The 24,689-nt window shown below is 47.9% G+C and overlaps 1 protein-coding gene across 1 annotated transcript in view; it reads right to left on the reverse strand.

The window, feature by feature from the left end:
* The window catches only part of GSPT1 (G1 to S phase transition 1), a 612,577-nt gene that overhangs the window by 288,825 nt on the left and 299,063 nt on the right, over positions 1 to 24,689 (reverse strand). Inside the window, exon 10 of the mRNA XM_086941426.1 lies at positions 10,291 to 10,384. Within this exon, the coding sequence (XP_086797552.1) occupies positions 10,291 to 10,384 (94 nt within the window). The remainder of the gene's footprint in view (positions 1 to 10,290; positions 10,385 to 24,689) is intronic.

Below are 24,689 nucleotides of genomic sequence, written 5' to 3' on the forward strand. Positions count from 1 at the left end.
GCATAGGTCTGAAAAGACGTCGGGAATCCTCGTAGACGGACCAGGAGCCGGAAGAAAAGATGCTGGCCGGTGACCAGTGAAGAAAGTTCAGTTGGATCCAAGCCTGGATCTCGAAGATAGATGACACCTGAAAGCAGAGGGGACCAAGTTCGAGACTACTAGCCAGTAGTCAGTGGGCACCAGGAGGGCACCGGATGGTAGCCACCTCGACTAGGTGAGTGGGTGACGCTTGACTCGAAGATCTCACGGACCAGGAGGCGTTGTCGGCGACCAGGATGGAGGATCGAGCTGTCCCACGAAGATGGAAGCTGTCGGCGTCGCTGGACCCAGGATTGGGCAACAAAGCCTTGGCAAATTCAAGCCCACGCGGTGGACCTAAAATGGCGTCTGGAGTGGACCAGGAGGGTCCGGGGTGCCTCTCTTGAACAAGGAAGCAAGGGCCAGCCTGGAGCAACCAGACCAGCAGTCGTGAAGTCGTTGGGCGTCGTTCAGAAGGCCACAAGCCAGCCGGCTAGTAGCCAAACAACGCGGTGCACAGCAAACAGCAGAAGGGCCCCACGCCGATCGTGGAGATGCAGGGGGGCTGATCTTGGGTGCTGGAGCTGCGCAGGGTCGGGGCTTCTCGGACCCCAAAGCACTCACCAGTGGAGGACACGGTGGGCTTGCAGTAAAGATGTCGTGCAGTCTTGGCGATCGTCGGTCCCTTGAGGTCTCGTCGCACTCACGGTTCTCAGCTTGGCTGTAGAGGTGAGTAGAGGTCAGAGGTGCCAGGGAAGCCGGGTCTCGTCGAGCTGGGTCGTCGGATTCGTGATGAAGGACTTGCAGCAGACCGCAGTGTTCTTTAGGATGGTGCCCGCTTGATGCAGGGTGACTACTCCTTAGCCACAAGGGAGAATCTTGAAGGAGAAATCGTGAAGTCCTTTCGAAGAAAGTGGTATCTTGATTCCAAAGATGATCTAATTTTAACAGGGGGCCCGCTCCTATCTTTATACTAAAAAAGGGGGCTGACCCGGTGACTAGGTCCTGCCTATGGGTGGGACCAGGAGGGGGGTGGTTACACCCCTCTCCCCTGCCGGACTTCCCCAGGCCAGGGGCTGGTGTGCCCCTGGAACTGGTTCTGACTGGCCTATGCGTAGTGAGCACCGGGGTGCCACTCAGCAGTCACCTTCCTGAAAAGCCCTGCCTACCCAGGATACACAAAACCATGTCTGGGACGGTGCTAGCACCGCCCCTGACAGGAAACCCTTTGTCCAGGCTCCCCTCACTGGAAGGACTCCCAGCTGCAGGGGGTCAGACTCGTGTCTGTGGTGGCAGCATCCATTTTGTGGAGCTGAGGCTTCAGTTAACTTTAACCGGGGTTCACAGTTACATACATGTCGTGTCCCTCTAGAAGGGTGGAATGCTAACCCCGTCGCCAGAATTGGCGAGGGGTTAGTATTCCAATTCGTATGACACCTTACTCGACATGTTTTGATAAAGCAATACCAAAGATAGCATTTAACCGCGAGGATTATAATGCACTTAAGAGTATATGGTATGCGATATCATGGAACAGCTATTAGGACTTGATTCCGCAAGCTGCAGACAGGCTCAGCTCATGCCAGAGCACCATCTCACATGATTCCAAGCACTCTGCCTTCAGGATTGTCAAGGCCTGCCATAGGAGTGACTGATAGGAATCTGTGTGTCCATTTTAGGGTTAGGTATAGGTATACTACACCTACAGCAAAGGGTGATTACACGACTTTGCCCCAGCTGTCATGCAGCCAGTTGTGTCAAATTTAGGAGGCCAGCCAGGGGTGGCATAATACATGCTGCAGCCCCTGGCAGCCCTGGGTACACCTATGCCCTGAGTTACAGGGTCTGATAAGGTGGCCCAGTACCAATTGGTAGATGCACCTAGGGTACATGAGGTAATTTAGAAAGAGAACAGCCAGGCTGTGGGTCTGATTGGCAGGCCCACAGCCAGAGAAAGTCGTAAACCAGTGAAACAAAAGCAAAAAATCTGGGTGATCATAGGATTGCAGACCCTACTCTCCTACATGACCCCCCCCCAAACTTTGGGACAATAAGCTAACCTTGACCAGGTGAGTCTTCTTGTTCTAAGTGGAAATATCTGGAGAGCCCATCGGCATTGCCATGATCAGTACCAGGTCTATGTTCCACTGTAAAGTCCATCCCCTGTAGGGAAATGGACCACCTAAGCAGTTTGGGGTTTTCACCCTTCATCTGATTTAGCCACAAGAGGGGCTTATGGTCGGTCTGAATCTTGAAGTGAGTGCCAAACAAGTATGGCCTCAGCTTCTTCAGGGCCCAAACCACAGCAAAGGCCTCCCTCTCAATAGCTGACCAATTCTTCTCTCTGGGGGTCAGCCTTCTGCTTATAAAAGCAATGGGCTGATCCTGACCATCAAAATTCAGTTGAGAAAGAACAGCTCCCACACCCAACTCAGAAGCATCTGTTTGGACAATGAATGGTTTGGAGTAGTCTGGACTCTTAAGGATAGGTGCTGTGCACATGGCCTGCTTTAGGTCATCGAATGCTTTTTGACAGCCTGCTGTCCACTGAACCTTTTTTGGCATTTTCTTACTTGTCAGTTCATTTAATGGTGTCACAATGGAACCATAGTTCCTGACAAACTTTCTGTAGTATCCAGTCAGGCCCAAGAAAGCTCGAACCTGAGTCTGGGTGGTTGGAGGAGCCCAGTCCCTGATTGACTGTATTTTGCTCTCCAGTGGCTGAACCTGGCCTCCACCTACAAGGTGGCCCAGGTATACAACCTGTGTCTGCCCTATCTGGCACTTGGTGGCCTTGATAGTGAGGCCTGCTGCTTGCAGAGCCTCTAACACTTTCCTCAGGTGGACCAGGTGATCCTCCCAGGTGGAGCTAAAGACAGCAATATCATCTAGATATGCTGCACAGAAGTCATCCAGCCCAGTAAGGACTTGATTCACCAACCTTTGGAAGGTGGCAGGTGCATTTTTCAGACCAAAGGGCATTACCACAAATTGATAATGCCCACCAGGGGTTGAAAATGCTGTTTTGGGTTTGGCATCCTCAGCTAACCTGATTTGCCAATACCCAGCTGTTAAGTCAAATGTACTTAAGTAGTTGGCAGAAGCCAATCTATCTATAAGTTCATCTGCCCTTGGTATTGGATGGGCATCAGTCTTAGTGACTGCATTGAGACCCCTGTAGTCTACGCAAAACCTCATCTCTCTCTTACCATCTTGGGTGTGAGGCTTTGGCACTAGAACTACTGGACTAGCCCAAGGGCTATCTGAGGGTTCAATGACTCCCAATTCCAACATTTTCTGCACTTCAGTTTTTATGCAGTCTCTAACATGATCAGGCTGCCTGTAGATTTTACTCTTGACTGGCAGGCTGTCACCAGTGTCAACCTCATGGGTGCACCAATTGGTCTGACTGGGTGTCAGAGAGAACATATGTCTGAAAGACTGAAGAACCTGTTTACAGTCTTTCTGCTGATGTTCAGAGAGGCTGCCACACAAGACAACACCATCTACTGACCCATCATCAGGATTCTGAGTGAGCAGGTCTGGGAGAGGGTCACTCTCTTCCTCCTGTCCCTCATCTATGGCCATGAGCAAGCTCATGTCCTTCCTGTCGACATATGCTTTGAGCCTGTTGACATGGAGTACCCTGTGGGGACTCCTGGGAGTTCCAAGGTCCACCAGGTAGGTGACCTCTCCCTTTTGCTCAAGAATTGTGTGGGGCCCAGACCATTTGTCTTTGAGTGCTGCTGGGGCCACTGGCTCCAACACCCACACCTTCTGTCCAGGCTGATAAACAGTCAGGACAGCCTTTTGGTCATGCCAAGCTTTTTGAAGTTCTTGACTGGCCTTAAGGTTTTCTGATGCCTTCTCCATATACTCAGCCATCCTGGAGCGGAGACCAAGTACATAGTCCATTATGTTGGTTGCAGGCTTTTTGAGAGGTCTCTCCCATCCTTCCTTCACCAAACACAAGGGGCCTCTCACAGGGTGCCCATACAAAAGTTCAAAAGGGCTGTAGCCAACCCCCTTTTGTGGGACCTCTCTGTAAGCAAACAGAAGGCAGGGCATCAGGACATCCCATCTACGCCTGAGTGTTTCAGGTAGTCCATGAATCATCCCTTTTAGGGTCCTGTTGAACCTTTCAACAAGCCCATTGCATTGTGGGTGATAGGGTGTAGTGAATTTGTAATTGACACCACACTCCTTCCACATAGCAGTTAAGTAGCTTGACATGAAGTTTGCACCTCTGTCAGAGACAACCTCCTTAGGGAAGCCCACTCTGGAGAACACTCCAACTAGGGCCCTTGCCACCACAGGTGCTGTGGTGGTCCTAAGTGGAATAGCTTCAGGATACCTGGTGGCATGATCCACTACCACCAGTATAAACTTGTGCCCTGATGCTGTCTGGGGTTCCATTGGACCAACAATGTCAATCCCCACTCTTTCAAAGGGCACCCCCACCACAGGCATTGGTATAAGGGGGGCCTTTGTTGTGCCACCTGACTTACCACTGGCTTGGCAAGTGACACAGGAGCGACAAAACTCCTTGGTATCCTCATTCATGTGAGGCCAGTGAAAGTGTGAGACAAGCCTGTCCCAAGTCTTTGTCTGGCCTAAGTGACCTGCTAAGGGAATCTCATGGGCCAAGGTAAGTAGGAAACCTCTCTGAGACAAGGGTACAACCAGCCTCCTGGTCATGCCAGGCTTGGGGTCTCTTGACTCAGTGTACAGGAGTCCATCTTCCCAGTATACCTTGTGGGTACCTGTGGCGTTCCCAGCAGCCTCAGCAGCAGCCTGCTGTCTGAGGGGTTCAAGAGAAGGGCAGCTTAACTGGTCCTTCCCCAGGTCTTCCCTTGAGGGTCCCCCTGAACCCAAGAATTCAACTTGATCAAGTTCAAACTCTCTGGGCTCAGTTTCCCTCAATTCCTGTAGGTCAGCCTCCTCTGAGACTTGATCCTCAACCTGGGGCAAGGGGGAAGGCACAGCCTTAACCCTGCTGCTCCTTTTCTTGGAAGGTGTCTGGTCCATTGTTCCAGGATCCAGCACCTGTTCAGTGGGGCATTTTCTGGCCTGTGACCTGGTCACAGCAAACACATGTGCTGGCAAGCCTAACATTTCCAGATGAGTCCTCTGCTCCACTTCTGACCATTGTGATGACTCCAAATCATTGCCCAACAAACAATCCACTGGGAGGTCTGAACTAACTACAACCTTCTTTTGGCCAGTTACCCCTCCCCAGGAGAAAGCTACAATTGCCATACTATGATTGGTAGTGACATTGCTTGCATTGGTCACCAGGAATTCTGTACCTGGCATGATCTGTCCAGGGTCCACAAAGCTAGGTGTCACCATTGTGACACTGGCACAAGTGTCCCTATAGGCCTGAGCCATTTTTCCATTAATGAAAGGTGTCTGTCTGTATTTGCCCAAAGTATTGGGACTTATGTCAGGGGACATATCCATATCCCCTGTACTGACAAGGACAGCCTGAGTGAGTGTACCAACTAAGTTGTCACACCCCTCAGAACCCAGGGTTAACCCTACTAAACCCTTGGGAGGTGCACTACCACTGCTGGCTGTACTAGGGGGCACAGGTGCCTTAGGGGCTGCAGTGGCAGGAGTCTGCCCTCCTCCTTTCTTGGTGCACTCACTAAACCAGTGAGTTTTACTTTTACAGTATTGGCACCACCTTTTAGATTGGCCTTCTTTCTTCTTTTGGGGAGCCTGACCCCCACCCTCTTTGGGTTGTTGGGGACCTGTCGAAGACTTCTGGTCATTTTGTTCCCCTTTTGAATCTTTACCCTTCTGGTCTGCTTTCTTCTGACCACCTTGATTCTGGCCCTGGTTCTGTTTAACTCTTGTTCTAACCCATCTGTCTGCCTTCTTTCCCAATTCTTGGGGAGAGGTCAGATCTGAGTCAACAAGATGCTGATGCAACAACTGGTTCTGACAATTGTTTAAAATTTGCTCTCTCATCATCAAATTGTACAATCCTTTATAATCAGTAACCTTACTGCCCAGCAACCAGCCCTCAAAAGCCTTAGTGGCACAATCTACAAAGTCAGCCCAATCTTGAGACTGAGTTTTCTGGGTATCCCTGAACAGCACCCTGTACTGCTCAGTGGTTAGGCCAAACCCATCAACCAGTGCACTTTTCAAGACTTGGTAATCATTAGCATCCTCCACCCTTGTGGTGAGGAGCTTGTCTCTTCCTTTACCCTCAAAGGAGAGCCACAAGATAGCTGCCCACTGACTTGGGGGAACACCTTGCACAGTGCAGGCCCTCTCCAAAGCAGTAATCCATTTGTGGATGTCATCCCCTTGCTTAAAGGGGGGCACTATCTTACCAAGGTGTTTTGTATCAAAACTCCTTTCCCTATTGCTAGGTACAATGCTGCCACCAGTGGGGACTGTCCCACTCAATTGTTGCTCTCTAGCAAAGGCAAGCCTCTCTTTGGCCAGGGCAAGTTCTTCCCTTTCAATCCTCAGATTGGCTGCCTTTTCTTTAGCTACATACATTCTCCTCTGGGGAGATGTCATTCCCCTCTGAGAGGAACGTTGAGAGCCATTGGTATGAATGGATCTGCTAGAGCCTCTTGACAGAGATCTAACTCGTCCATTCCCAATGTTAAGCTGACCTGAGAGTGGCCCCAGGGCTCCCCTAGAGTCCCTCTCATGTCTGCTTAAGTTGGTCCTGGTTAGTCTGACGACTTCTACCTGGTCCTGCTCTGCCTCACCCTTAGATTCCAAGTCATCATCCTCATCATCAGCATCATCTGCTTCCTGATGTGGATGGTCCTGGTTATCAAAGGGTCCCTGTAGGGAGGGCATATTGCCTTCTGAAGTAGAAGGGTCTGGGTTACCAGCCCTCCTTGCATCATGAGTCTCTAAGAGACCAATCAGAAAAGCAGTTGTGGGGTTAGACCCCTGCTTAATCTTCCTAGAGGTACATACTTGTCGTAACTCATGGAAGCTAAGCGCAGTATATCTTGAAGGGATGACCTGTGGAGGGTCAACTGACACAAGGGGAGACTCAGTGTTTCCTCCTGTGACCGACATACTGCTTCTAGTGTGGTGTAAGTGATGCACCTACCTACACTATGTGTTACCTACTGGTCCCTTGCTAGAGTTGTAGCCAAGGTGTGCTAAGCCTTGAGGAGCTACAACAGCTGGTTCAGTAGAACTCAGAGTATTCTAAGCTTTAGTTATATGTACCTAACAGTACTTATGTGATCTTTCAACAAGATATTCTTAGGATACGTGTGGCAAAACAACAGCAAGCTCAAATCCCAACCGCTGCTCACCAATGTGAGAAGGTGGCCTGATATGCAGTGCTCACTATTCTAGTGAACACTATGTATCAGTCCAGCAACCCTTATTGATGATTGGTTGTAAGTCAACCTTATAGACCAGCTATCCTAGTAGCGTGGATACGAGCAGTCTAAGGCTAAAGACTCGAGAGGGCGTGTTAAGCCAGCTGTTTACCACACATATACCCCTTGAATACCAAGTGAAAGGACACCACACAAGTGTTATGAAAATAAACAGTTATTTATTTAAAGATCACAACAGCCCTGTACTCTTTATGAGGACAGGGTACTAAGCACAAACCAAAACTCTTACAAAAATACTTAAGTTAGCACAGTATATACAAATGCCCGAGGGGCACGGAAAACCATATACTCTGAAAGTGGAATGCGAAATTACTAGCAGGTAAGTACAGTACTAATAGCTTTTGGAATCGCTAGGACTTGACTAGGGAATCGTTAGATTACTTCTAGGAGGCCTAGGGGACTCGGGTGCAGTGTGTGCACTCTCACGCGAGATGCGGGACAAAAGTCTATGGTAGCTAGGAATTAGAAAGTTAGTGTTCTCGGGCGAACCCGACCTGGTAGGGAGAAAACGAAAGTAGATTCTGACCCTTGGATAGTGAGGCTATGCTGGGGCACCGAAATGCCGAAGTTACCTAGCCCAGGGGCTGCAGCTGCATAGGTCTGAAAAGACGTCGGGAATCCTCGTAGACGGACCAGGAGCCGGAAGAAAAGATGCTGGCCGGTGACCAGTGAAGAAAGTTCAGTTGGATCCAAGCCTGGATCTCGAAGATAGATGACACCTGAAAGCAGAGGGGACCAAGTTCGAGACTACTAGCCAGTAGTCAGTGGGCACCAGGAGGGCACCGGATGGTAGCCACCTCGACTAGGTGAGTGGGTGACGCTTGACTCGAAGATCTCACGGACCAGGAGGCGTTGTCGGCGACCAGGATGGAGGATCGAGCTGTCCCACGAAGATGGAAGCTGTCGGCGTCGCTGGACCCAGGATTGGGCAACAAAGCCTTGGCAAATTCAAGCCCACGCGGTGGACCTAAAATGGCGTCTGGAGTGGACCAGGAGGGTCCGGGGTGCCTCTCTTGAACAAGGAAGCAAGGGCCAGCCTGGAGCAACCAGACCAGCAGTCGTGAAGTCGTTGGGCGTCGTTCAGAAGGCCACAAGCCAGCCGGCTAGTAGCCAAACAACGCGGTGCACAGCAAACAGCAGAAGGGCCCCACGCCGATCGTGGAGATGCAGGGGGGCTGATCTTGGGTGCTGGAGCTGCGCAGGGTCGGGGCTTCTCGGACCCCAAAGCACTCACCAGTGGAGGACACGGTGGGCTTGCAGTAAAGATGTCGTGCAGTCTTGGCGATCGTCGGTCCCTTGAGGTCTCGTCGCACTCACGGTTCTCAGCTTGGCTGTAGAGGTGAGTAGAGGTCAGAGGTGCCAGGGAAGCCGGGTCTCGTCGAGCTGGGTCGTCGGATTCGTGATGAAGGACTTGCAGCAGACCGCAGTGTTCTTTAGGATGGTGCCCGCTTGATGCAGGGTGACTACTCCTTAGCCACAAGGGAGAATCTTGAAGGAGAAATCGTGAAGTCCTTTCGAAGAAAGTGGTATCTTGATTCCAAAGATGATCTAATTTTAACAGGGGGCCCGCTCCTATCTTTATACTAAAAAAGGGGGCTGACCCGGTGACTAGGTCCTGCCTATGGGTGGGACCAGGAGGGGGGTGGTTACACCCCTCTCCCCTGCCGGACTTCCCCAGGCCAGGGGCTGGTGTGCCCCTGGAACTGGTTCTGACTGGCCTATGCGTAGTGAGCACCGGGGTGCCACTCAGCAGTCACCTTCCTGAAAAGCCCTGCCTACCCAGGATACACAAAACCATGTCTGGGACGGTGCTAGCACCGCCCCTGACAGGAAACCCTTTGTCCAGGCTCCCCTCACTGGAAGGACTCCCAGCTGCAGGGGGTCAGACTCGTGTCTGTGGTGGCAGCATCCATTTTGTGGAGCTGAGGCTTCAGTTAACTTTAACCGGGGTTCACAGTTACATACATGTCGTGTCCCTCTAGAAGGGTGGAATGCTAACCCCGTCGCCAGAATTGGCGAGGGGTTAGTATTCCAATTCGTATGACACCTTACTCGACATGTTTTGATAAAGCAATACCAAAGATAGCATTTAACCGCGAGGATTATAATGCACTTAAGAGTATATGGTATGCGATATCATGGAACAGCTATTAGGACTTGATTCCGCAAGCTGCAGACAGGCTCAGCTCATGCCAGAGCACCATCTCACATGATTCCAAGCACTCTGCCTTCAGGATTGTCAAGGCCTGCCATAGGAGTGACTGATAGGAATCTGTGTGTCCATTTTAGGGTTAGGTATAGGTATACTACACCTACAGCAAAGGGTGATTACACGACTTTGCCCCAGCTGTCATGCAGCCAGTTGTGTCAAATTTAGGAGGCCAGCCAGGGGTGGCATAATACATGCTGCAGCCCCTGGCAGCCCTGGGTACACCTATGCCCTGAGTTACAGGGTCTGATAAGGTGGCCCAGTACCAATTGGTAGATGCACCTAGGGTACATGAGGTAATTTAGAAAGAGAACAGCCAGGCTGTGGGTCTGATTGGCAGGCCCACAGCCAGAGAAAGTCGTAAACCAGTGAAACAAAAGCAAAAAATCTGGGTGATCATAGGATTGCAGACCCTACTCTCCTACAGAGTCGACCGACACCACCTTCTGACATGCAGGGGTAGTGCTGACAAAAAACTTTCCAGATCCAGTCTGCCGCCTGCGGGTAATTCTAAGGTAACAAAACTATAACGGTTTTTCAGATTTGCCTGTTTAGTGAAAAATATGACCAACATTTGAATTTGCAACAAGTAAATTGAGCATGTGGTTTTGAAAAAATTGCACATTTAACTTTAATAACACAATCTTAAGTAAACATTTAATGTTCTACCTTGTATTTGTCCACAATTGGGAGCCGTACTGGTCCGTCTACAGATCTGCTGAAATTTGGCAAGTTATCCAGATATGGAATAAATGGCAATCCACTATAAAAGGAAAAAAATACATTTCACCTGTCAAACCACTTCCATCAATTAGTATTTTAACATTTATTAAAGACATTCCTAAATTGAGAAAGAATGGAATTCACAGTGGTGATTACAAGAACATGTTAGTGGAAAAAAACGAAAATGTATTTGGTTCAAGTTAGACTTTTTAAAACAAAAGGAATATGCTACTTACCAGTATGCATCTGTTCTTGGCATGTAGGGCTGCTGACATTCATATCTGTGCATAGATCGCCGCCTAGTGTTGGGTCCGGATGATTGCACATTGTTGTCCTGGAAGAGTCTTTGAAGTATCACGAGAAAGGTGGCTCCTCCCTCGGACTACAGTGCGCATGGGCATACTCTCCATCCCCAGATTGTTTTTCGCCATTGTGGCAGAGATGGAGTATAGTATAGTAAAAGATGGCCATGCAAAGAGTAAATGCTACAGCTGCGACAGGCACCGGGGAGGCGGGTGGGCAATGTCAGCAGCCCTACATACCAAGAACAGATGCATACTGGTAAGTCCCATATTCCGTTTGAGGCATGTGGGCTGCTGAATTCATATCTGTGCATAGAATTTATAGCAGTATCTCGTTTAGCGGTGGTTGCCCGTGCCAGCTGCAGCAGTCTGACAAAGAGTTTTGAGAACAGCCTGTCCTACAGCAGCTTGCCGTTTGGAATGTACATCTGCACAATAGTGTTTGGTAAATGTATGTATGGTTGACCATGTGGCTGCTCTACAAATTTCGTGTAAAGGAATATTTCCTAGGAAAGCCATGGATGCCCCTAGTTTGCGTGTAGAATGCACCCTAGGGGGAACTGTTCAGGTGCGTTTTGCCTTCAAGTAACATGTATGAATACACTTAACGATCGATCTGGCTATACCGGATTTAGAAATAGGGTTGCCTTTGTGTTGTGGTGAGAAAGCAACAAACAACTGTTTTGTCTTTCGAAATGGCTTAGTTCTATCTATATAGTATAGCAGAGCTCTTTTGACATCTAGAGTATGCAAGGCCCTTTCAGAAACTGTTTGTGTATTTTGAAAGAACACTGGCAGGTCTATTGTTTGATTTATATAACAAGCATTTACAATGCAATGGTTTCGCCTTTGGAAAAGTTTGAGCTATTGGCATTGTAAATGACAAAATTTGTATTTATGTGTCGGTTTTGAAAACAGATAAATAAATGGCATTGTCATTTACAATGGCAATAGCTTAATCTCTCGCAAATGCGATTTGTATTGCAACTATTTCAGTTATCATTTTGCACTACCATGAAAACTGGCTTGTGCATTTACTCCTACAGAAGAGTATCAAGAGGACAGTCAGCAGGCGTCCCTGTAGGAGGTAGTGTATTCAAGACTGTGCAATACATACAATACATGCTCCCTTCCCAACTCACTTGGTCTCGAACGCCCAGTCATACACTGCACCACCATACATTGCGACACAAATCTGGACATACATTAAAAAGAAAAACCGCCCGTTTGTCTATAGTTGATTGTACTCGGTCGCCTTGAGAGAGGAAGCAGAACTGTGGTGAAACTGCTGGGTTTGTGGGTACGAGGGAGGAGAGAAGTCGTATTTGTGACAGAAATTCTGGGTGTGGGCAAAGGAGCTGGGAAGACCTGGCACAAGAGTGGAGGAACGGCAGGGATGACGGGGGCAGTACATGATGCCGGTCGAGACGCCATGGTAAGAAGCACGGTTGCATCACTCTGCACGTGGGTGGCCGGCATGCAGGGCTGTACCCCTATGTCGGAAGCAGAGTTGTATCATCCAGCGCTTGTATTGCTACCTGTGCTCTGCTGAGATGCAGGGCCGCACCCCCCCCCCCCAGGTTGCTTAGGTTGGATGCAACAAGCTAGGACTAGAATCTGCTGTGGCACATGACATGGGCCCACTTGGTCCAGTTGAATAGAACTCCTGGGTGTATTACTGAAAACGTCAACTTAGAAAGTAAATATACCAGAGGACTTTGTGTAGCTAAGCTAGAACCCCCTCTGTGCTCGTTAGTATACACAGAGCTCAGAGAAAGCTGCTGTTGTCTGGCCGCCTGAGATGGATCCTGTGACCCGCCACATGTCCATCCACGGAGTGTCTAAAGTGAAGGCCTGTGAGTGGAACTGCGCACTGGATGGTACAGAACGGAAATATTGTCGTAAAAATATCGACTAACCTAAATATCGCTGCAAAAATATCTACAGGAAGAAATATCAATGACAAAAATATAGTCTGACCAGAATATCGACAGACAGGTAAGTAATATCGATAACATTAATATAGTTGTAATAAATATCGTTTACAAAAACATAGTTTACAAAAATATCGTTTTTTAAATAATTATAAGTAATGTAGTGTTTTTAATGAGTATTTGTAGTCAAAGTAGTATTTTTGTAGTATTTTATTAGTTAATAATGTATTTTATGTTGAATTTAGTATTAATAGTTCCGTAGCGGGTTGTGGGTTTATAGGGGAGTAGGGTGGGAAGTAATTTAAATATAATAAATTAATAGATTAATTAATGTTTTAAATGAATATAAATAGCGTAATAAATAATAGTTAATTTCAATTAGTTAATTGATTAATAATTATGTAAATAATTATGTTAATTTTAGGTGTGTGTACTGGCATTTTTTAGTGAAAATGTAGTAAATTAATTACATTTTAATTGAATAATTATTTAATTAATGATTAATTAAATAAAAATAAAGATTTGTTATTTTATAAATGACTAAATACATTTAGTAATTTTTACACCTACACTATCCAACGCTTTCCCTACTGTTGCACCTTCTGGAGTGGGAATAGTAATTTTTACCCCTATGCTATCCAACGCTTTCCCAACTGTTGCACCCTCTGTAGTGGGAATAGTAATTTTTACCCCTACACTATCCAACGCTTTCCCTACTGTTGCACCTTCTGGAGTGGGAATAGTAATTTTTACCCCTACGCTATCCAACGCTTTCCCTACTGTTGCACCCTCTGGAGTGGGAATAGTAATTTTTACCCCTACGCTATCCAACGCTTTCCCTACTGTTGCACCCTCTGGAGTGGGAATAGTAATTTTTACACCTACGCTATCAAATGTTTTAACAAATAATATATTGTATATTTTAATTATATGTATGTATTATTGTTGCTATATAAAGTAATGTGTTAAATATATGTATATGTACACATTTATTAAGTTTATAATGAAAAAGTGTGGTTAATTTGTTTTAAATAGTTAAAAAATAAAAGTGATGTAATGTATTTTGTTAATAGTACTTATATTTATTTATTATTTATTGTAATTTTAATTAATTTAAAAAGTCAATATTTTTTACATCTATATTATTTACAACGATATTTTTGAGTAGATATTTATGTAATTACCTGTTTAAGTATAGGGTGTCGATATTTTTGTAAACAATATTTTTACAACTATATTTATGTCAACTATATTTTTGTAATCGATATTTCAACACCCTACCGCACTGGATCTGAGCATGGTGGAGTTTGCATGTGAGTGGGAGGAGACAGGTAATGTGTGAGGGTACTGAAACTGGATGTAGGAGTGGTGCAGCCAGGCAGGGGATGTGAAAGAGCTAGGTTTGGGCAGGGGATGTGAGAGAGCTAGGGTTGGGCAGTGGTTGTGAGAGTGGTGGAGCTGGGCCATGCATGTGAGAGTGGTGGATCTGGGCAGTGGATGTGAGGGCATTGAAGCTGGGTGTTGGGAGTGCTGCGGGCGGACAGTGATGCATGAGAGGTAGGGTTGGACAGTGATTGTGTGGGTGGTAAGGTGGGCAGTGGATGTTAGGGCATTGAAGCTGAGTGTTGGGAGTTGTGCGGATGGAAAGTGGGTGCATGAGAGGTAAGAATGGACAGTGATTGTGTGGGTGGTGAGGTGGGCAGTGGATTGAAGGGCTCCGAACCTGGGTACTGGAGTGTATTGAACCAGATGCTCAGGTTTACGAAGTGACAATGTAGAGGTGAGCCACAGCGAAAGGCTCGAAAAATAGAACTTACTTTATTTGCACTACGGATAGTGTGGGATTGGTAAGTCTCACCGCCCCCCTGGCTCACACCATTCCAATCAAACTGTCATCAACCAGACACGGACCTGAAGTCCGCATGGGAAAGTGCCCCCTAGAGGAAGAATCAAGAACACTTTGGCCCCTAGGGCAGCGAGTGGTTTCTTTTTTAGGGAAACGGGGGAGCTTATTGGTTGAAAAGGAAACTGCTGCAAGATGGTACTGCTGGGGGCTCTCGTCCTCAAGGTGGTGGCCAACTCATGAGAGGTGCTCCACATGGGAGAGGACTCTGCACATGCGTAGAACTGCACGGGCACACATCACGGCGCGTGGAATCTCTCCAAAGAGGTACACTGGAGGGCGAGGAGGACGCAAGAACTGCTGCTTCCAAGGTGAGGCTGCTGGTGGGAAGCGAGGGGCTCTACCGGGCGAGGAAGAACTCTCTCCAGGTCTCTGGGAATTAAGGCTGCGTGTGAGGGTGCAGCTCTCACATGCTCAGCGCCCAGATCCACTGACTGCATGTCAGAGAGTGGGGCACACATGGAGAATAGTGGAATTTGGGGTGAGCTGAGGATAGGACAGAGCTTGAGCAGCTGGTAGGGCTGGCGTAGTGCAGGGTTTGCAGAGAGGTGAAAGTGATATGAAGGGCTGAGGCGGCGCAAAGAGCAGGAGCTGCTGCTGCAGACAGACATTCAGGGAGGAACGAAAACTGCTGAGAGGAAGGTGGACGGTGAAAAGCCTCAGAGGAGAGGTTCCAGCTTTGAAAAGGGGTCTTTCCAAACATACACTGGCTGGCTGTGCCGCTAAACAACATGCGCGTTTCGATCACTCAAACCACGTAAAACCCTTACGATCTTCAGTGTGCGCATATTTGTAACGTCCCCCAACCTTCACACCACCAATTACGAAAGAAGTACACTTAACAAGTTTGCGGTATTCAACGGTAGAGCGCATCTCAGATTGACTTCCAAACGTTTAAAGTCGTGTATGCAAATGCATCCACGTACCTACTATCGGTGACAGGAGCCAGGTTGGACATGTTCTTTTATTTATTTGATGCTTTTTATATTGCGCGGACTTTACCCGGCGTCAGAGCGCTTCACAATAGGATTAGAAATGATACATGAAGTGAACATTACAAGTGAGCATGTTACAAAAGCAAACGTTACGTTACATGGGGCAATAGTGACAATTGTGCATGTATAAAGAGCAAACTAAACACAAGAGGTAGCAAACGGTACGTTACAATAGGAACAAGTCGTTGAGCCGCTGTATGTTGATAGGCGCTTCCGGCTGCAGGCTGCCCACCACCGTTTGCGGACTCCCGGCCATATCTGGGGGGGCTCCTGCTGCGTCTCGCCTCACAGTCTACAGCCGAAGCGCGGCGTTGGGGCAAGAGAGGCTCCGAAGCGATCCTCGCACCCATGTCCCACTCGATGAGCACGGACTGCTTCTTTCGACGCGGGGCGGGATCGGAGCTTACATTTTCGCCAGGGTGGGGGTGGGGTGGGGGGGGGGGGGGGGGTGTCGCTGCTCACACGCAGCTGGCGGCTCTCTATTTCTGGCATGCCTGCTGCCTCCGGCCGCGTGGCCCTGCACAGCTGCGGGCTCAGGTGGAGGAGGTCTCGGAGGAGGCGAGCGAGGCCTGATTGTGCCATTCACCTCAGAAGCCCGCTTCCCCGGTCTCTTCACGCTCCCCCCGGAGCCCCGGTTGTGCACCTCGATGAAGAGGGGATTGATTAAACACAGCGCCCTGTTGTTCTGGCTGCAATCCAGGTCTGCGTCCTCACAGGGAGAGCTGTCCGGCTGGTGTGAGGAAGGATGCCGCAGAAAGAGAAAAAAATAAAACACACCCACCGCATCACTCACCCTTGTAGATTCTTTCCAAATTCAGGTCGGTAGCTCCTGCCCATTGCACAAACTGCGCGCGCCGTGTCCCCGTTCTGGAAGCTCACCACCTGGAAGCGGCTCTGACTGGGCGTGGGTCCGAGGGGCCAGTTGGGCCTGGCGCCTGCGACCAACAGTTCCTCCTCACCTGGGGCCAGCTTCGTGGAGCCAAAACAGGACGACAAACAATAAGCCACGCCCGCGGGACTTCCGGCCGCGCAGGGATTGGCCGGCCGAAAGAAACAGAAAGCAAAAAAACGCCCACGGAAGAAAACGCACCCCAAATCAGGTGGAGACAGAACATTTGTTCACACCCCACGAAGAAATTACGTCAGAAGGAGAAGAAAACGCAAAAACGCCCTTGAATCGGAGCAAGCATAAGACAGATAGAGCCGTCGGCCAGGAGCCCGCCCGCAATCACCGGTTGTCTGAGGCGGCGGCGGCTCCTCTCTGCTGGGCTCTTCTGGGTGACGGTGGCAGGGCTCTCTCCTCGGGAGAGCCTCGCCGGAGGACGGTTCCTTCTTCTTCCCGGCAGGAGCGCGGGGTGGCCTCCCGTCCGCTTCCTGGTTTCTCCTCACTCCAGCAGCCAATCACCGCGCAGGTCACCCGGCGAGCCTCCCGCAGCCTGAACCAATGGCAGCGAGGCTCCCGGGTGACGTCAGCGGTGGTTCCCTCGGCTTCTCCGCGGCCCCGGGGCTGCGGCGGTGATTTTCACGGGCAAAACGGCTGTGCACAAAAAGCGCTCAGGGGGAAGCACAGCGCTTCGGACTGACTGCGGGAGGGGGCGGGAAAGGGGGAGGAGAGACGCAGAAGACGGCCGGAGCAGGAAGGTGGGTGCCGGCAATGCCGGAACAGATTCGGGGCGTTCCCGGCTTTTGGCTGACGTATCGTGACGTAGCCAAAAGCCAAAGATTCTCGGGAACGCCCCCGAATCTGGTCCGGCCATGACGGACGCCTCTCTGTTCCAATGGCTAGCCTCCATTTATGGAGCTAGCCAATGAAGCAGAGGGGCGTGTTCAAGTCACCCATATTAGAAACTACAGATTTCTCTGGAGGCGGAGCTTACAGCTCCGTCCCCCAGCGAAACCTAAAAATGGGATATCACTCATGGCATGAATTTAGGGTTTGTTCTGAGAACTACTCTTTTCGCATGTATTTGAATGAATGGCTCTTGAATAGTTAGGGCTTGCAGCTCACTAACTCTTCTAAGTGAAGTAATGGCAATAAGGAATGCCACCTTCCAAGTAAGAAATTGTAGTTCGCATGAGTGTAGTGGTTGAAAAGGTGGTCCCATAAGTCTGGTTAAAACTATGTTTAGATTCCAGACTGGTGAAGGTGGGTGCCTTGGGGGAATTACTCATTTAAGCCCCTCCATGAATGCTTTAATTGCTGGCACTCTAAATAGTGAAAGGTGTTGCCTGTTTTGGAGATATGCAGCTAACGCAGCTAAATGTATCCTGATGGATGACTAGGCTAAATTGCAACGTTGTAGGTACAAGAGATAGCAAATGAAGTTGTGTGTAGAAGCATCTAATGGGTTTATATTGTTGTTACTGCAGTAAATGACGAAACGTTTCCACTTTGCTGCATAACATGCCCTAGTATGGTTTTTTTTTTGCCTCTTTGATAATATTCATACAGTCTGGAGGCAAGTTGAGCTATCCAAATTCTAGGATTTCAGGAGCCAGATCGCCAGGTTCAGCGGTTGTGGATCTGGGTGTTGGATTTCTCCATGGCTCTGAGTTAGAAGAGTGGGAGTGAGTCTCAGTCTTTGATGAGGCACCACTGACAGTTCTAGGAACGTTGTGTACCATGGTTGCCTTGCCCATGTGGGAGCAACTAGGATTAGCGTCGGTGAATGTTGGAGCATTTTGCATGCCACTAGCGGTATTAATGGAGCTGGGGGAAAAGCGTACGCAAATTTGCCTGACCAGTTCATCCATATCATATTGCCCTGCGACTGCAGATGTGGGAACCTGGCAGCAAAGTACTGGCATTTTGCGTTTTCGCTTGTGGCAAACAGATCTAGCTCCGGTTGTCCCCACTGACGGAAGAATGGTTGGAGCACATAGGGGTGAATCTCCCATTCGTGCATCTGTTGACTGTGCCTGCTGAGCAGGTCGGCTGTCTGATTGTCCTTGCCTGGGAGGTGTTCTGCCATGAGAAACATGTTCCTTTGAATGGCCCATTTCCACACACTGAGCTAGATGCGATAGTTGTGGGGAATGTGTTCCTCCCTGTTTTTGAATACAATACATAGCTGTCATGTTGTCCGTCCGGATCAACACAGTCTTGTTGCACAAGTGATTCTTGAACGTTTTTAGTGCTAGAAAGACCGCCGTCAACTTTAGTAGGTTGATGTGAATCTCTGTTGTACAGTCCATAGACCCTGGACTGTGTATTGCAGGACATGGGCTCCCAAGCCTAGCAGGGATGCGTCCGCTGTTATCACTATTTGTGGGACAGGCTCCTGAACAGTCGTCCTATGCAAAGGTTTTGTGGATTCCACCAATGCAGAGAGTAGTATGCCCGACTGGTCACCAACACTAGGTCTTTTAATTGTCTCGGAGCCTGGTTCCACTGTCTTGCTAGACACTCCTGTAGCGGACGCATGTGTAGTCTGGCATGAGGGACTATGAATATGCACAAGGCCATCATGTCTATTAGCTGCATAAACACTCGAGCTGGCAAAGAGTGTTGTGGTTTGAACCTTTGTATTAACGTTTGCATTCCGTTGATACGTGCTGTGTTGGGATATGCCTTTGCTGCTAGTGTATCTATTGTAGCTCGCAGGTACTGTTGTACGTTGGAGGGTTGTAGGTGTGACTTTGGGTAGTTTAGCGAGAAACCTAGACTGTGCAGGAGATAAATGGTCTGACATGAGGCTGGCACATTGCTGGGCTGATGGCGCTTGTATTAGCCAATCGTCCAGCTATGGGTACACGTGAATGTGTTGTCTCCTGAGATGCGCCGCCACTGTTGCTAGGCATTTTGTGAACACCCATGGAGCTGTTACACCGAATGGCAGGACTTTGAACTGGTAGTGTTGTCCTTGAATTGTAAACTTGAGATACTTTCTGTAAGCAGGGTGTATTGGTATATGAAAGTATGCGTCTTTGAGGTCTAGAGTTGCTAGGAAGTCTCCCTGCCGCAGTAGTGGTAAGACTTGTTGCAGAGTGAGCATGTGAAAATGTTCTGATAAAATGTACTGGTTGAGGGGCCTGAGGTCCAATATTGGTCTGAGAGACCCGTCCTTTTTGGGAATGAGGAAGTATAGTGAGTATACTCCTGATGTTCTAATGGGACTGGTTCTATGGCCCGCTTTTGCAGCATATTGATGACCTCTTGCTGCAATAATGTTATATGTTCCTTTGACATTGGACAGTGTACGGGTGGTATGTTGGGTGGTGTGGACGTGAGTTCTAGGCAATAGCCATGTTGGATAATTTGCCTGACCCACTTGTCTGTAGTGATGTTTAGCCAGACTGGTAGAAACTGTTGTAGCCTTCCCCCGACCGGTGTTGTATGGTCTGGTGGTAGTGCCAGTAAGTCACTGTTTGGTATTAGTGGAGGATCTATTGGCATTGCCTCCACGACCTCTGCCCTTGTTATTATTTCCTCAGTATCCACCACGATTTGTGTTTTTATTGTATGTGGATTGCGTATTACTTTTGTATGTGGAGGATTGCTGCGATGTGTTACCTCGCGCTCCTCCTCTGTAGTTGGAGCGACAAAAGGAGCCTCTGTGTTGTTGGCCCCCATTGACTTTGCGGTCTCGGTGTCCTTTTTCATTTTGTCGAGAATTGAGTCAACTGCTGGACCAAACAAGAAATCTGGATTGATTAGCTGGTTAAGAATTGTGTTCTGGACCTCAGTCTTAAATCCAGATATGCGAAGCCATGCGTGTCTCCTAAGCAGTACGCTTGTGTTGATAGATCTGGCAGCTGTGTCTGCAGCACACTTAATAGAGGCATTGGTAATGAACTTTCCCTCCTGTACAAGTTTATTGGCCTGCTCTTTAAAAGGCTCAGGTAAGTGTTGGAGAAGTGGTTCTAAACTGTCATAGTGCGCCCTATCATATCTAGACAACAAGGCTTGAGAATTGGCAATTCTCCATGAGTTTGCTGCTTGAGCAGTTACTCTTGCCTGATGGCTCTAAAACTTTTGACTCCTTGTCAGGAGGAGCCTCTCCAGTAGTTTGAGAATTTGCACGCTTTTGTGCGTTGGAGACCATTAGTGAGTCCAGAGGCAGTTGTCCCCTAATGTAAGTAGGGTCTAATGATGCAGCCCTATACTTTTTTTAATTCTAGGGTTGATGACACGTGCCCTAGCAGTGTCTTTGAATATGTCATTTGCGTGCTTTAGGAACCCTTTTAACATGGGAAGTGTTTTGACAGTCTTTTCTGATATTGCAAGAGTATCATACAGAAAATCTTCCTCTATAGGATCTGCATGCATTTCTACATTATGGTAGAGCGCTGCTCTATCTATTAATGAGTTGAATGCCACGGTGTCTTCTGTAGGTGATGGCTTCGCTGGGTATGCAGGTGCGTCTATAATGGGTTGAGCCTCATCAGGGTCTGGGTCACCCCCCATGGTTGCGAATTGGGGTCTACATTTGGGTTTTGTGGATAACCAAAACCAACATCTGTCTCATGATCTACATCTGGGTTGTAGTCAGAGCGTGTAGGCGAGTATGGTGCATATGGAGTAGTAAACATAGCTGGAGAGATAGGCTCGAAAAGAATAGGAGAGGTTGCACAGTCTCTTTTCTTTTTAATGGAATAGTAGAAAAGTCTTCAACAGGCACTGGTCTTTTTTCCTCTTGTAAACAGTCACTTTACCAGTATTTGGGTCAATATATAGTTTAGACTGATCTTCTGTAGAGGGGTCTGGATGGATGATCCTCTTCCAGTCTTTTGCCTAGGTGCCAATGTTTTAGGTTTGACCTTCGGTTCGAAGCTTTGTTTCGGTTCAACTGTTTTCGGTGCTGTGATCTGCTTTTGCGGTTTTATGGGCAGCGTCTGTCCGACAGGTTTTGACGGTACGACGTCTTTTACCTGTTGCACCACCTTTTTTGGACTGATTGGTTTTATTAGCTCGACAACCTTTATCGGGAGTCCTGGCTTTTTCGGCTGTACAGGTGTTCTTGGAGCCTGTGGCTTCGGCTCGATGCCCTTCTTCGGATCGATGTGCTTCGGCTCGACCGTTCTTTGTTGGTCTACTTTCGGTTTTGTGTCGACGACCGGCTTGGGAGTAGCCCCTTTGCTTTCGTAGACCAACTTTTGCCTTTTTTCGGCTGTCGAACTGTATTTGTTCGAGTCGACGGCCCTTGGTTTCGAAGGTTTATATGGAACGCTGGCCTTCGGCTCGGCACCCTTTGTTTATCCCCTTCGGTTCAACGACGTTCGGTCCGAAGACTGTAGTGTCGATGACTTTCGGTTTCGATTGAACCGGTCTTGGATTACGTGTTTCAGAAGGCTCTTTTTGTATATTCTTAGCCGGGCTGAATTGCGGGGCTATAAAAATCAGTGTTTAGATCTTGGCTAAGGCCTGTTGGCGCTGCCTCGACCCGAGTCTCTGATATAGGTGTAGTGTCTGTGTGGGGTGTTGTACTCACGGTTCGCCCCTAGTTGTCATCGGAGTCGTCCTCGACAGCTACGATGTCTTGGTCTTATCGACCGACGATGTGTTCATCGTCGATATAATATTCAGAGTCGTGCTCGGAGTCTTGATCCTCTTCTTGATCCGAGTCTTCGACGTCTACTAGTTCTTCCTCGAAGATATTCTCGGGCTCCGGGGCCACCTCTGCATCTCTTGCCTTGCCGCCCGCCGATTCTAGATCGTCTTTTTGGACCGGAACTGGGCACAAGCTAGGCAATCTTCTTCATTATGATCTGGTGATAAGCATTTGTTACATACAGGATACTTATCTGTATGCGGGAACTTTGAGATGCACTGCGGGCAATATTTGAATGGATTTCGTTCCATCGACCGTCGGTCCACGTGGCGTCGAGAAGGCCCAAGGGCCCGATTCGACGACCAGAGTGCACGTAAATTGTTAAGAACGCTTTTCGGTACCGATCGAAAACAATACCGACGAATCCGAAGGCCTTTTGGCCTATTAGAGAAGTTTATTTGGATTCCGAACTTGGAGTACAGGAAAATGCATCCGAACCCAATGGCGGAAGAAAACAATCTGGGGATGGAGAGGGTGCCCATGCGCACTGTAGTCCGAGGGAGGAGCCACCTATCTCGTGATACTTCGAAGACTCTTCCAGGACAACAATGTGCAATCATCTGGACCCAACACTAGGCGCCGATCTATGCACAGATATGAATTCAGCAGCCCACATGCCTCGAACATTTTGTTTTATTTTAAAAAAGAAAAAAAACATGCTTTGTGCTGAACCTCATTTCTTTATAAGAGCAAAAAAAGCAAAATCTACATCTTAAGGTGTAGCTTAAATTCAAAAACAAAAGGAATGAAGTAAGGAGAAGGCAACCCCTATTCAGCTTGCACTTCAAATAAACTAACTAGTAACGTCCTTGAGCAAAACAAAGTTCCTGAAGTGCATGAAAAGAGTATAGGTGTTAAGTGGTGCTATTTGCAAAATCACATTATTCAAGTGCCTCATGCAAGCATATTCAAAATACACGCCCGTAGGTCATGCCAACCCCCCCATACCCCTACCCACTCCATATCCACTCCCCTACGCACTTTCCTCTTTAAACATCCCTCCTCACTCCACCCATGCCTTCTCTCCCCTTGCCTGGCCTATACTTTCTCTATCCTTATAACTTTCACTTCTTCTCTTTACTACCATAAACCATCGATCAGCAGGGGTCTCTTTCTTCGTATAGCCATCTTCCAGTCAGCTTCTTGTAATACTCTGTACATACTAATCAGAAACCCACATCTGCACATTATACTGAATACAAATATACATATCCTAAAGTACAAGCTGATCCTTCCCACCATATACTATAGTATTACACTGAATTAACCATCTGTTACCCTCATGGAAACTTTTTTTTCCTTTCTCTGTATAATTCACTGTATCTGTACTAATGTGAAACCTCAATTAAATCTATCTTGAAGTTAAAAAAAAAAGCATCTATAATAGGCACAATACATATGCAATGTTTGTGACCGGATAACAGGAAAAGAAAATGCTACTTGCCAGTATGCATCTGTTCTTGGCATGTAGAGCTGCAGAGTCGTACACTTAGCATTAGATCACCACCTGGTGTTGGGCTCGGATGATTGCAAGTTGTTGTCTTCTTGGTGAAGTCTTTGTAGTCACGATATAGGTGACTCCTCCCTTGGACAATACTGCGCATGGGCATCGGCTCCATCCTTAGATTGTTTTTTGCCATGATGGGAAATGATGGAGCTAGTAAAGATCCAGTAAGAAAAAAAAGGATGTCCATGCATGTGCATCTAAGTAAGATGAAAACTGGAATGGATATATGTCCGGGGAGGCGGGAGGGCGTGTACAACTCTGCAGCTCTACATGCCAAGAACAGATGCATACTGGTAAGTAGCATTTTCAGTTCGAGGCATATGAGCTGCAGATCGTACACTTAGCATGGATTTTACAGCAGTGTCTCCCCTAGCGGTGGTCACCTGTATCCATTGCAGTAGTCTGAAATAGTGTTCTAAAGACAGCCTGGCCTACTGCAGCTTGCTGCTTGCCTTGCACATCAACTCAATAGTGTTTATTGAAGGTGTGTGGTGTAGACCATGTTGCTGCCTTGCATATGTCCTCTAATGGTATATTTCCTAAGAAAGCCATAGAGGCTCCTAGCTTGCGAGTGGAGTGTGCTCTAGGAGGAACTGTTAGTGTGCGTTTAGCTTTTTGATAGCATATCTATATGCACTTAATCCACCTGTCAATCCCACCTTTAGAGATAGGGTTGGCTTTGTGTGGAGGAGAGGAAGATACAAACAATTGTTTTGTCTTTCTAAAGGATTTGGTTCTATGTAGTAAAGCAGAGCTCTTTTAACATCTAACGTGTGTAAAGCCCTTTCTGCTATCGAGTCTGGGTTTTGGAAAAACACAGGTAACTCTACAGATTGGTTTAAATGAAAAGGTGTAATAACTTTTGGAAGAAATTTTGGATTAGATCTGAGAACCACTTTATTAGTATGTATTTGAAAAAATGGTTCTTGTATAGTGAGCGATTGTATTTCACTTACTCTTCTGAGAGAGGTGATGGCAACTAGGAAAGCAGTTTTCCATGTGAAAAATTGCAGTTCACATTTATGCAGAGGCTCAAAGGGGGATCCCATGAGTCTCGTAAGGACCAAATTTAGGTTCCATACAGGAGAAGGTGACATCCTGGGAGGGATTATTCTCTTTAATCCTTCCATAAATGCTTTGATTGCAGGTACCC

This window comes from Lissotriton vulgaris, chromosome 10 (assembly GCF_964263255.1).
Source record: "Lissotriton vulgaris chromosome 10, aLisVul1.2, whole genome shotgun sequence".
In the NCBI taxonomy this organism is placed as follows: Eukaryota; Metazoa; Chordata; class Amphibia; order Caudata; family Salamandridae; genus Lissotriton; species Lissotriton vulgaris.